The sequence below is a fragment of the Lonchura striata genome, chromosome 9 (assembly GCF_046129695.1).
Source record: "Lonchura striata isolate bLonStr1 chromosome 9, bLonStr1.mat, whole genome shotgun sequence".
NCBI classification, from domain to species: domain Eukaryota; kingdom Metazoa; phylum Chordata; class Aves; order Passeriformes; family Estrildidae; genus Lonchura; species Lonchura striata.
In genome coordinates, this window is record NC_134611.1 from 8,289,961 (window position 1) to 8,304,038 (window position 14,078).

Below are 14,078 nucleotides of genomic sequence, written 5' to 3' on the forward strand. Positions count from 1 at the left end.
TTTTGTTATGAAAATGCAAACATAAGTAGCCTGAGGGGTCCTGTAAATGCAAATACAAACCCATAATTTCAATTTCCCTGAAAGTACAAGAAAGTCTCTTTTATTTTTTATTTGCTGTTACAATGATAAGTCTCAATTTTTGTTTGCTTTTATTTTTTTTCTCCTTGCTTTGAATAAAAAATGGAATTTAACCCAGGGAATCAGCAGATTTGGGGATGGGGGGAGGATGGAGCCAGCTGCTGGAATCTGTGGGCTCCTCTAGGCAGGGCCAGGCTCTGAAGGGTGAGGGGAAGGTGGATGCTTGACCCCACCGTGGACATGAGCTGGGTTGGGCAGTGTGCCCACAGCTAGGGGAGAATTCCCACGTGAAGATTCTTTCCACTTGCTCCAGGCATCCAAGAAACCTAAATTAGGCACCCACACTTCTGCCACGCTCGGGGGAAAGACAGAGAGACCTTGAGATGTGTCCTTCGAAACCAGCTTGGTCCCCTGGGTGGGTGATTGGCACCATTTGGGGCCAAAAGTGATGCTTTTGTATTCAGTGCCATGGGGTGATAATGGGCAAAAGAGTCCCCTCAGCAGAAGGTGGGAGGTGGCACCTGATTTCACCTCACTGAGGCATCACTGAGGCTCAATGAAAGAACTGGGGGAACGTCCAAGGCCTGTTTTCCCCTTTCTTTTTACACCACACATATAAAAGTAAAATTTGAAAACAGCCTCTTCACTTTCTTCCTCCCTCCCAGGCTGGCCTCAGTGTGCCCGTGTATGTGTCTGAACAGATTCCAGTGTCTGAACAGATTCCTGAAAACCTGCCCTTGCCCTGGCTGTAGTCTGCAGCTCCAGGAGGAGCAGCAGGGAAGGGTGGCCTTGCTGGGCACTCTCCCTGCCTGGGAAACACCAGGGATGCAGCAGGATATGTGCCAGCACACAGGGGAGAGGCTGAGGGCAAACTCACGCCCCAAAACGAAGAGGAGAAGTGGTTAAGCACCGTCCTGGGCAGCTCCCTGGGGTAGCAGCTCTCTCCCCACCTCCTGCACCCCTGCTCAGAGCACAGCATTGCCCTCCTGCCAGCTCGGGCTCCTGGGAAACCTTTCCTTTACTTCCTTGATGATTTTTAATTAGACCAAACGAGCCATTAACCAACACAACAATCCCTCACCCAACTCTCTCGTTGCGCTCATTTTATGTAGGTGGTGCTGCTGCTGCGGGAGGGCAAAGCTGCCCCGGTTCGGGATGGCACCTGGCAGGGTGGCACAGCCAAAATTCAGCCCAGGTCTGGTCTGTGGGTACCCCACACATCATGTCCCCTCCCCTGCGTCAGCACACGGAACAGAGCTGGAGGGCAGGGAGAAAAAAACATGAGAAAAATGTTTATGAAGTTCTTTGTTGTTAGTTTTCTGCCCCTTGCACCGTTCCCAGCTTTCGGGAGTCCTGCAGCCTTGGATCGGCTGGTTGTTTTCCTTTCCCCCCTGCACTCCTGTACGAACGAACGCTAGAGGCTCCCTCATTCGAGAGAAAACTTAGCTCCTAACTTTTTTTTTTTTTTTTTAACTTCCCTGAGGAAAAAATGTGGAGTTCATTATGTATGTAAAATGTCAGATGCAGGAAAGGGGCTGTGCTTACTTGGATATCCCATCCGAGGCGAAGTGACTGATTTTTTTTTTTTTTTTTCCTCTTCTTCTCTCTCTCTTTTTTTTTTTTTTTTTTTTTTTCCTGAGGGGTGGAAAGCGCCTCGCGAAATAAAAGTGCAGAAGCGAGCCGGTGGCTCCCAGAGCGGCCGGGGCGGGCGCGGCGGGAGCCCCCAGCGCAGCGCAGCGCAGCGCAGCCCAGCGCGGAGCCCACCTGCCCCCGGGGCAGCATCGCCCCGCACCTTCTCCCGGACTGAGACCTCCACACATACACATACACACATATCGATTTATAAAAATACATATACACGTTGCTTTTTTGGGTTTTGTTTTTGTTTTTTTTTTTTTTTTTTAATCCTTCCCCTCGGCTTTTCCTCCAGGACTTTTCCACCGTCTTTGGGACAACCCGCAAACTTCTCACTCGCTGCCCCTCTTCGCTGCTTTCCTGGTGATCGGGGGATTTTTTTGGGGGGCTTGTTTTGGTTTTTGTTTTGCTACTTTGATTTTTTTTTTTTTTCCCCTCCTCTCTCCTCGGGAAGACCCGCCTGCCTCTCTCGCCTCGCCGTGCCCCACCGGAGAGGCCGGGAGCGGCTCCGGCGGCGCGGGCAGCACCTCCCCGGCGCACGGCGTGCGAGCCCGGCGGCGGCGCGGCTCGGCTCGGCTCGGCTCCGAGCGGCTCCTGCGGCCCGGCACGGCCCGGCTCGGCTCGGCACGGCTCGTCCCGGGCGCTCGCCCCCGATAATGCAGAGCTACAAGTACGACAAGGCGATCCCGCCGGAGAGCAAGAATGGGGGCAGCCCGGCGCTCAACAACAACCCGGCCAAGAGCAGCAGCAAGAAAGCCCTGCTCATCTGCCTCGACTGCCTCTGCCTCGTCATGGGTGAGCACCGCGGGCTCCGCGCCCCTCTCCCTCGCTCCCCGGGACTCAACTTGTGGGAAAGTTCCGCGGCGGGCGGGCAGAGCGCGGCCGCGCCGCTTCCCGAACAAAAGCGGAGCGGCGGCGCCGGGAGAGCCGGGCCGGGCGGCGAGCGGGGCGGCCGGGCCGGGCCGGGCCGGGCCGGGCCGGGCAGCGCGGGGGGCGGCCGGGGGTCGCCGGGCTCGGCAGCCGCGCACCCCGGTGCGCTCGTGCCGGTGGCTCGCTGCTCGCCGTGCCGGCCGAGGGGAGCGGCCCGGCGGTGCGCAGGGGGCACTGTGGGCTCGGGGATGCGCCCCGGGGCTGCCCCCGGCACGGGCCCCGCGCCCGGCGGCTCCTCGGCGGCGCCGGGGCCGGCTCCAGGTGGAGGCAGCGCTCTACGCTCGGCCCGGCTCGTGTTTGGGTTCCTAATGGAAAACAGCAGCTCCTGCCGCTCCGCTCGCCGCTCTGCTGGCGGCTTTACCAGCGCTCCTTTCTCGCGTCTCTCTAAACTCATTCCTTTAAAACTTCGGAGCGCTCTGGCAGAGGTTTGGCTTTGCCTGCCCGCTCGGTTTTCTGGAGATGAGATGGCTTTTGGGGACGCTGTGGCATTTAAGGGAACTGTCAACAGCGAGTCTCAAAAAAACTTTTTGCGTTCCAAAACATCAACCCTTCCATTGTGGCTGCGATGCTGAACGTTTAATTGACAGATACAGGCAGGGGAAATCAACTGGCTTCCAACAAAGAGATTAATAACACAACAGCACGTGAGTTTAATACTCCAGACACCACAGTCTTTAAAACAATTGTTTCTGCTTAGAGCCCATTTTTTAAAGACTGTCAGTTTGATTTAATTTTTATGCAGTTTATTGATCATCTGGTGTATATTAGGGGGCACTAATACGTTAGGAGGGGAGGCATGGTTTTCTCTTTATATTCCCACAGGCATAGGGGCCAGTGCAGAAAGCTTCATCTTCTCGGATCTGGAAAAAATAAAAATACTCGTATTTTTATTATGATATCCCATATATGCAACTAATACAAGTAGAAACATAACTGGCTGGGCTTACCTCACTTATTTAAGCAGAAAGTCGAATTCCTAGTAAAACAGCTCCTAGGAGTCAGAACTTTTAAACTTTTATTTACCCAAGTTTTCTTAACTTGAGGCGTTCCTGGCATGAGTAGGTGCTGTTTGAATGGGGAAAGCGTTTTGCTTCCCCTTCTCTGGGCTAAGGGTCCTAAATGAAAAAGCAGTTGGTTGACATGTGTTATTCTACTTGTGCTAGTTTGGGTAAACAGGACTTATCAAGCATCACTGGAAAGTATTGTTGGCAGGGAATAATGTGATACAGAAAAACTCTGATTGTTGCTTTGTTTCAGGTTGCTACAGGTGGAAATCGGGAAGTAAACACCAGAGTTAGCTTGTTTAGGGGTTTTTGTTGTTTTTTAGGGTGAGGAGTATTTAAATGCAAGAGCATGAATGCAACAGAAAGTTCAGATCTGACTGATCACTGGCAGATGAGGAGCATGGGTGGGACATGGTGAGGGAGATGATTATGGGATGGAGAGCCCATGATCTATGTTGTTTGGGGATGGATAGCTCATGATGTGTGTTTGGGGATGGATAGTCATGATGTGTGTTTGGGGATGGATAGTCATGATGTGTGTTTGGGGATGGGCTTTGCAAATACACCAGGACCAGGAGAGATGGACCTGCCAGTGGATGACTGGGCATGAATTGCTGTCGAAGCTGCCCCACTCATGGGAGGCTTGGCTTCCTCTTGCCTCTGCCTTTTCCTAGGGAAAACTATGACCTTATAGTTTGCAAATACTTGATTCCCATTTTCTTGTAAAAAAAACATCCCCAAAAACCACTTGGAAAGTGGAAAAAACATGCCTTAGCTCAATCATTCCTGTAAGAGAAATGTGGACAGGTACAAGTTGATGGATATTAACATATAGAGTGGGGGGAAAGAAGTCTTATATAAGATAACGAGGAGAATTGAGTGAAATTACTTCTTCTGAGGTGGAGGGATCTTCTGCTGGTGCATGTGGGCACATGGCCAGTGAGTGGCCTCCAGTGCAGTCAAACTGAGTTACGCCTCTTGAGCAGCTGCCCAAAGACATTCAGAGAAGCAGGGAAACAGAAGGCTTTTTCTCATTTGAGGACCACTTGAGGAAATATTAAAACTGGCCATTTGATTTGCAGAGGCCTGTGACGCTGCACTGGCTCCTGCTGCAGGTAATGCCATAATTTGGCCTTGAATTGGTTTTCTCTGAGGGGAAAATGAAAAGAGTGAACTATGGCTGGAATGTTTTTCAGAAATGACACACACTCTGTGTGAGGCTGTAGATGTGTGCAAACCCTTTGTTTACACACAAATTTAAACAAATTACCCAGAAGACAATTACCATAAACATCTAAGAAAGTCTGAAGTAGTAAAGCTAAGCTATCAGGAGCTTCCTTCAGCTTTAATTTGGTGAGAGTAGTTAGAAAGATCCACTTTTGTCTTTCATCCTTAAGCAGCACAATGGTTATCTTGATAGCAAGTGCATAAGAGGAAGATTTGTATCTTTTCTTTCTTGGGGAGCAGGGTCACGGAGCCAGTGGCTGGTGGAGTTGGTTGGATGAAGATCCGCTGCACCAAACCCTCCATTTTTCCTGCATTTCCAACTTGAGTTGAGTTGGCAGGGAGCTGGATGTTACTGAACGACCAGCCCACTCCTCTAATGAGTGCACTTGGCACTCATAAATCCCTGGGCTCTTGCATGAACAAGAGGTTTGATCGCCGACACCGTGAACTTCCCAGAAATTCCGTGCCCGTGCTTAACTCAGTAAAAAGAGGCAGAAAAGAACTGAGTGTGCATTTATTAAAGCAGGTCATGCAAGGGGGGAAAATAACTTTCTCCATCTGCTTCCTCCTCTTGGGAGGGCTCTGTTTAGAGGGTTAGAAGATGCTTCCTGAAATTGTTAAGGCCACAGGCGAGCTTGGTGGTGTGGAAGAATCCCTGCTGCCCTGTCCCTGTCTCCTGATCGCTGCAAAACATCTGAAAATATGATGGAGGGGGTCTGGGCAGGTCTGAAGTTCCCCCTGCTGAGCTGGTTGGTGTCTTTACTTTGTAGAGCAGTGGGGGAACTCTCTGAGTAGCAAAACAAGAGGCGTGATGGGTGGACCTCACTCCACCTTCATCTGATCATCCTCAGCCCATCCCTCTGCCAGGAGTTTACTGCACCTCCTACCTGGAGCTTGCAGCTGTTATTTGGGGGGACTGGGGTGACCCTGGCTAGACCAGATCCCCAGGGAATCTTTCCCTGTGCCATGGGGTTTTGTCCTTCAACAGCCACCAAACCTCCTCCTGATGCAGGAGATGTGGCCAGGTGGGAAAAACCTCCTGCCCTGACCCTTGAGGGGGGATGCTTTGGAGCCTGGCCCCACAGATGTAGCATCTAGGGTTAAATTTACTCCTCTCAGACCTGCTGTTTTCCCTTGGCAGGGACTGCTGGTGTTCAGCAAGCCCTGAGCAGCCACCTGTGCTCCGCTGACGGGTGCTAAGTCAAGCGTTTAATCTCGGAAGAGGGGAAGGCTGTGTCAGCAAGGGTGATAGGGCAGATGAGGGTCTTCAGTAGCTTGTATTTGTGCAGCTTGTGCAGGTAAAACAGCTTCCAAAAAGTCCTGCTTGTGCCATAAAATAGAAGGATTTCATCTGGCATACCTGCTTCTGAGGCTTGTGGAAATTGGGTTTATGGGAGCATATGTTTCAGGCTGGTGGGATCTAAACTGCACATAATTTACTGCCCTTCTTCTTTTCTGCCTCTAATTTAATTTTCTCTCTTCTGTCAATCCCAGTTAATCTGTGCAGCACAAGTTTTACTGCCTTGGGAAGGTTTTTTGAAGCAACAGATGGATAGACCTCTTACAACCTTAATATCTCTGCAGCTTTCTCACAAATTTGGCATCTCCTGTAGCGAGCTTGATGCTAAAATGAACTTTGAAAGTAAATATTTATGTTAGTTGGACCTTGACATGTTTATGTAAGTGGGTATATAATCTTATAATTTGGGCTAACAGTTTAGATTACTCTTGACTTCCCTCTTCTGTGTAGAAAATTGTGTAGTCCTCCAGGTCTCAGAAGCAAAAAGGATTTGAGCTCTGCCAGGGGCCCTGTCACTTCATCACAAAAATTGGTGCACACAGGCCTGGGATTGTCATTTAAGTATAAGGAGTGGGAGGAATTGGAGATGAGGGGTGAGGTTAGAGTTATTTGGATGGTGTAAAGCTGGATGGATGTGTTGAGTTAAGCAACTTTACTTTGTTTGGGTTGGGGCTGTTATTTTTATTTTTAGGACTGCCCCCTTGCGCAGCACTCACTTGTTGCATGGCTGACATCTTTCTGTGCACCTGAAGAAGACATTGAGCCAAACCTGGCTGCACCAAACCAGCTGGGCAGTCTCAACCCCTCGGTGTTGCCTTCATGCTGTGTCTCCTCCGTGTCGGGGAGCACGGAGCCCACACCACACGGGAGAAGCTGTGTGGGTGGAGAGTCGTCATCGTGTTTTGAGCATCCCTAGGTGGGGTTTGGTCATTAATGTTTATGTATCTCCCCATAACCTGTAGGATCTCCTGGTGGCAGCGAGCTCCTGGCCAGGGATGGCTGCTCTGGAGGTGCTCTGGCAAAGGCATGTTGGCAGAAGTGGCACCTCGGCATGAGGTTGTTGTGCAGTTGGACTCTGCCATAACTTGAGAGTAAAGGAGGTTTTTTTTTTAAGCCTGGAAAAGCTTCTTATTGAGCCAACAGTCAGCACCTAAAGTGTGATACCCATCTGTTGTGCCTCCCTTGAAAGACCAAAGGAGCCAAAGATGACTGGAAGTAAAGGCGAGAGAAATATTTTGGAGGTGTTTGAAATCCACTTTTTCTTCATTTGCTTCTTGAAAACAAACAAACAAACAAACAAAAAAATACAACCAAAAAGAGATTATTAGTGACAATTATACTTGAGGTGTTAATTGCAGAACAAGGAAATGCTGTACCTATGGCAGACCGAGTCCTCAGGGGTATAAATCTGTTGGCTTTCCTGAGTTGGTGGAACTTGGCCAACCTGAAGATGTGTCTCCAGGAAAAGCAGAATTACATGCAACTGCTTCATGGCCAGGAGTGCTTTGAATCCTGTGTACCTGCTGCTGAGACAGGCAGGAGATGGGAATCACAATTACAGCAGATGACATTTTTTTAATTGTCTGTTTGTAGTGAGCACAGCAAATAATATAAACATCACTCCCAGATCAAACGGATTATTTTTATACCCTTTAAATCTCAATTTAATATGCATGCCTTTCCTAGGCTGCTTTGGTCTGACTCTGTTTGTCTGGATACAGGCTGGTGGTGTCTCTCCAGATGCGTGTGCTCCCTGTACCACCCAAAAATGGTTTGCATACCACAGCTGGGGAACCTCTGGCAAAAACCAGGGCCCCTCTTCAGCATCTGAGATAGGCAGGGTGTTTGTGTGGCCCCATCTCTGCCTGAAATGCCTTCAAAGAGGGGGAGGCAAAGGCCCAGCTCTGCTCTGGCAGAGCAGGCTCCATCCTCCCCGTTCCCTTCATACAATGCTCCCACTTCATCCATAGTAATCCAGAAGGGACCGTTGTGGTCTCTGGGCCTGCCTGTGCCTGGAACAAGGGCCTGCCTGTTGAAGGCAGCGTGGGGAAAGGCAGCAGCCTTCAAACCCTCCTATCCCAGCATTCACACAGCCAGAGCTGGGAACAGCAGCTTCCCTGGCATCCCAAGGGGCTGTGTCCCAGCAGGGAAACCCCCTCTAGGATGTGGGTTTCCCCCCTGCCAGTTGGGGTTTTGTATGAGTGCTGTCATACACAAATATATATATTTATTTTTTTACACATTTCTTCCTTTTTGATCTGTCTTGGGGCCTTGTTCAGCTCTTCTGATAGATCAGGTTTCATATTTCAAACAAACAAAAAGGCTCAGAAATGAGAATGATAAAACCTCAATGAAAGAGGTGAATTAAAGTAATCCAGCGCTTATCCTGTAATTATAAAAGCCTGAAGTCAGTTTTCTGAACGCTCTTCTGTGCTTCCACCCTTGCCAGCATGTCTGGAGGCCCAGCCTGTGGCCAACCTTCCATCTGCCTTTCCAGATACCTCAGCTGGCTGGGTTTTGCCAAAAGCTGAGAGGAGGGTGCCCTGTGTGTCACATCCCTTCATGGATCAGTGGCCCCCTTTCCCAGAAGGGCACTTGCATCCCTTTCAAAGCCACCCCACCTCCGTTTCACTCTCTCCCATGACATCCACTTTGGAGGGACACTACCTGCTCCACAGTTTTAGAGCAGGTGGAAAGTTCCTTCGTGTGGATCAGGTGTCTGTGGCCAGGGAGTGTTGGAGCAGCTGTTGGGAAATTGGAGAATCCCTTCTTGCCTCTTAGCTGCCTGCAAGGGCTCAGTTGCAACAGTGGGATCGTGATCAGCAGAAGCTGCTCCTCCAGTTTGACCTGAGGAAGCAGAATGCCACGAGAAACAGGGAATTTGAAATATCTTTGTTTGTACTTTGATGCAAACAGTTTGAAAGCAAGCCTTAAGCATAAGTTTGTTACCAAGAGAAGGCATGAATGAGTTTGAAAATTAGCTTTGTCGTGGCAGGTCTGGAAGTACCACAATTTCCAATGGAACTCCATCCCTGGGAGTCAGTCACGTAAGTGGGCTTGTTTTTCACATGTGTTGGATGTTTTGGAGACAGAGGGTTGAAAACAGACTCTGCATCAAATCAAGTTACAAGCAGAACATGTAATTTAACTCCAGAGCTTGTGATGCTCTGAAAATGCCTGTGCTCTTCGTGCTGTGTGTTCCTGTTCCTGCTCTGGAACAGGATTGCATCCATGCACGACCTTGTGTTCTCTGAGCACATGGTGCCCTCTTTCAGGGCCAGGCTGGGGCTGCCAGCCAGAGCCCAGATGGTGCTGAAGCTGCTCTGACAGTGGTGCTGACACTGAGTCAATGGAGGCTGCTCATAATCCTCTACTACTTCCCCATAGTTTCGCATCCCTTGCCCGGAAAGATGTGAAGATGTGTTGGCCATGGCACTGAGGAGTTTGGGAGGGTTTTCTGATAAAACATACCAGTGATGCTTGGAAAACACAGCAGATTGAGGCTGGAGCAGTTGGCATTGCTGGGTTCACCCACACCTAGCCCTGAGCATCAAAGGTGGCTGTGGGACCGAGCTGTCCTTCACTGCTTTGGGAGCTTGAAGGTGTCAGACTGCACCTCTTGGAGCCTCACCATCTTTTCTGGCTGCTGGAGCTGAGAACAGCATGGTTCTTCCTTCCATGGGTTTAAAGAGAAGAAGTGAAAGTTACTGGTGAGATGTTTTGAGCAGCCATCCCTCCTGAAAGAAATTATACACCTTCAGAGGGCTTCTGCCTCCCAGCAGTGTCAGTATGGTGCTGCACAAAAGAAGAAATTAGGTACTTTCCTGTAAAATCATAAAAAATCACTGCCATTTTTGGCCAGCCAGCAGTGCCCCTGTGTCTGACTATGCAGGCACTGCACGCAGATAATAATTACATTTCTGTTAATTGAGCATTAATATGAAGCTGAGAGCTCATCACATCCTCCAAGTGCCCAGCCACAGAATTTGAAAGCCAGTGTGCCAAATGGGCTCTGAGCTTCCTGTCCCCTTGACACTCAGCAGGTCATTTATGACTTTTTTTGGGGGGTGGTGTGATGGGCTTCCCTTTAAGCCTGGAGGGAGCAGCCAGCCCAGCCCTGGATATCATTCCCAGCCAGCTGACAGCGAGGTCTTTGCTCTGGTCAGTGTTGCAGCACAGCGGCCGTGGCAACCAGTCCCACATCCCAAACATTTTGAGGGCTTCCAAGGCTTTTCTGCAAGGCCCACCACCCTTTAAAGTGCTGGCTTCCAAAGGGAAAGTCTCAAACAGCGTGGTGAAATGCTGATAAGCAGGTCTGGTCAGTAACCACCGGGTGCATTTGTGTTCTGAGTGATGCTCAGGGAGTAATTTCGGATGGCTGGCGAGCTGATGGCAGGCAGCAAAACTCCTTTGAAGTCGATAGCAGTGAATCAGTTTGGTGTTAGCAGGTTTCTGGAGCTGCTCTTTTGATCACTGATCAGATGGCCCTTGCTTTTTTGGGGAGCTGCTTCTCCCTGAATTCAGGTGCTGGGCCGAGGATCCCTGTGCCAGGCTGTGCTGCCCTTGGTCCTGCCCGGGCACATCACGGGAGGTTTGTGCCTCTGGGGGTTTCTAATCTGGGCAGGCAGCAGAAGGAGCAGCATCGCCTGGGCGCGTGGGCAGGCTGGAGCCCGGCGAGGGCACACTTTGAAGGCAGTGTTGGCAGCACAGAGCACCCAGGTGCCCAGTGAGGTTTTCAGAGCTGCTCAGGCACCTCTGGTTCCTTCCTGAAGTCCCCGTTGGAGCTACAAACTTCAGTGATCCCACCAGTCCTGCCCGGCCTCCCAAAGTGTCTTGAAATCAGGTCCTCGGTGGCTATGGAGGAGTCCATGGCTGCCAGGGCTGGGGCTGAAGTGTGTCCCCAGGACATGTCCTGCAGCTTCCCACCTGAATTCCTGGGAAAACTTACCCAGGTGCCTCTGTTGTGGTGCTTCCATGCTCTGGAGAAAAGAGAAAAAGCCTTGGATTCACCCACTGTAGCAGGAGCTGGTTTGTCCCTTCCCAGAATAAGAGCTGGAGTTTTTCAGGTTAAGGATGTGGAAGAAAAGCTGCACTAAGGCATCTGCCAGTTGATGATACATTACAAAAATGGATGATTCTCAAAGGAAAGGGCTTGGAGGAGCTTTTATCCTACTCATACTTGCCAGGCTGAGGGAAAGTTCCCTTTGCTGCCTGACCACAAGTGGCTGTGCTTTTTGTAGAGGACTCAGGGATTTTTTTTTTTTCCTTTTTTTTTTCTTACTAACTTTCATAAAAATTTCCACCATCAGTTATTATCCCCTCAAATAATCCCATTTTTTTTCCCACATAATCTGGGCCAGATATTTTTTCATTCAGCCCTTCTGGTTTCTTGACCATCCCTGCAGCTTTAGCATGCAGCTGTCATTCTGCTGCAGCTCCCACAAAGCGGCTGAAAACCAAGGTAACAGCAACATTTTGAGTGAAGGGGATGAAATGTGGGATAGGTTCAGCGTATTTCTTTGTCATTGTTGGAGTCCTATTCAGTCTGGAACTGAATAGGAGGCTGATTAGCATGTGGAAGCATTTCTAAAGCATTGGGCTGTGAGGGTTGGGTGGTTTGGGATTTTTTTTTTTTTCCTTAAAGGAGAAGTTTTGTGGCATTTCTTTTTCTGACTGAGCTGGTATGAATTTTTGTCAAATGTAAAACCCGTGGAAAAGCCAGATTGCATTTTGGAGATAGCCTGTTTTGATAAATCACCCTGGGCATAAAGAAGTTTTCCTGTGTTTAAAACTCAGAGCCACTGCAGAATCTAGGCATGCAGCATGTTTGAGATTGCCAGACAAGTGGGATAGTGTTTGGGATACATCAGGATTGTGGATATAACAACAGGTACTTTGCTTTTGCTCTTGCTGAAGTTTTCTGCCACAAGTGGCTATTGGGTCCAGAGCCTGAAAACCCACCTGCTTAAATCTCAGGGTTTCTCTTTTGCAGGGAAAGATGTAACACTGAAGTAAATTAAAGCTGCCTGCAAGTGAAAAACATCTTTTTCCCCCGTGAAATTGCTTTAAGTCCTGGGCCTGAGGCTGGTTTTGGAGAAGAGGATTTTCCCTTTAGTGTCAGGTAGCAGGCTGATATTAACACTCCCTTGCTGCAAGATGTGCTGTGTTTTCTCTGAGGGGTGAAATTACCACCTTGGTGCTGTTTGTGGGTCTCAGAGATCCTGCCCTGGGAGCACCACAGCCCTGCCTTTTGTGGGAATGCAGGATTTTGGGGTGTTTGCAAGTCCCAAGGGACATAGGAGACCCCGGTTGCCTGTCAGGGGCTGTGTGGATGTAGCAGAGTTGTGCCCTGAGCTTGCAGACAGAGTGGGCAGTACAAGAAAATGTGTTTTATTTCTGTGTACAGTGAGACTTGAGGTCTGTTTTGATGGCCTTAGAGACTGATGGCCTTGGGGTTGGATGGAAAGCTCACAGCAGTACTTGGGTCAGACCCTTTTGGTGATGTGTGCATGGACTGGATCTCGTGCCTGGGTTTCTTTGATGCCTTGTCTGGTTTCCTTTCAGTTACACCAGTTTAAGAAAGACAAAATGGTCAGCTCACTGGTCTGCCTTAATGTCACACAATAGAATGGTCTGGGTGGGAAGGGACCTTCAAACTCATCACCTTCCACTATCCCAGCTCGCTCCAAGCCTTTTCCAACCTGGCCTTGAACACTTCCAGGGATGGAGCAGCCACAGATTCCCTGGGCAACCTGTGCCAGGGCCTCACCACCCTCTGAGTAATGCCAGCTATTGAAGGCTGATTAAAGCTATTGTTTAATTAAGGAGAACTCAGCTCCTCTGCTCACAATCCATGATTAAAGGACCTTTTGAAGTAATTCTGCAATACTTTCTTGTTCCCTGCCTTTCTCTGCTTCATGGTGGAGAAGGTTCCTGGTGTGAGGGTTCCTGAACGCTGTGCGGGGCCGCAGACCTGCTGGCAGAGCCGGCTGCTGCCAAAGGCATCCCAACATGAAAAAACCCTGCAGAGGGGTGGAAGGGAGTTCAATCTCAGGATACGCTGATTTGGAAAGGGAATCCAAACAAAGAGGCTTTTCAGCAGGGGCTGAGGCTTGGCTTCTCTCAAGGGCAGTTTGGGCTTGGGGAAGCATCCGGGAGGCGGCGAGCGGAGCAGGAGTGCATGAGCTGGATGCCGCCTGGTGTAAGGTTTCCCAGCACAGCCTGGTTTTGTGTTACAGGCTGGGGAGCTGCCTCTAAGCTCTCCTCCCCTTTCTTTTCTTTTTTTTTTTTTTTTTTTTTTTTTGTTTCACCCCCCTTTCTTTTATTTCTGTTGGAAACAAAGGAGAGGTTTGAGTTTTTTTGTTGTTGTTGTTGTTTCATTTTTTTAATAAAGGTTCCCATCCCCTGCAGGTTTTGCGGTGCCTCTCGCTGTTGATGCTGGAGGGGGACCCTTTGGTGACTGTGACCTGAAGAAACCCTTTGCAGGGTCCCACGCAGGCCTCACAGGGATGTTTTATTTTGCTCAGAAAGCTCAGCCCTCTCAGGGGCTCACTGAGGGCACTCTGGCAGGAGCTGGCGTTCCTGAGGGGACAGGCACCTCGTAAAGAAGTTCTGGCTCAGATAAGAAGTGAAATGAGGTGCATGCTGTGGCAGCAGGAGGGATGCAGAGTAGAGGGGGTGCCATTCCCATGGCTGCCCTGTCCCTTGCTGTGACACTCTGGTGCCACCACGTTCCCATGAGGTGCCAGGAAGAGTTGAGCAGGGAGGAGGTGCTACCAACCATCCCAACCAACCAGTTGGGGTTTTTTATAGGCACCAGATGGTTTTAATAGAGGAAAGCTGAACTTCTTATGACCCTTCCCCACAGACGTTGTTTGTTGTTTTGTAATTGTGGCCAGGACAAA

The 14,078-nt window shown here is 49.8% G+C and overlaps 1 protein-coding gene across 1 annotated transcript in view; it reads left to right on the forward strand.

Annotated features, from left to right (window-relative positions):
* Positions 1-1,749: 1,749 nt before the first annotated feature.
* Positions 1,750-14,078, forward strand: part of PLPP3 (phospholipid phosphatase 3) — a 44,332-nt gene continuing 32,003 nt past the window's right edge. The window contains exon 1 of the mRNA XM_021542100.2: positions 1,750-2,508. Within this exon, the coding sequence (XP_021397775.1) occupies positions 2,370-2,508 (139 nt within the window). The 5' untranslated portion in view covers positions 1,750-2,369. The remainder of the gene's footprint in view (positions 2,509-14,078) is intronic.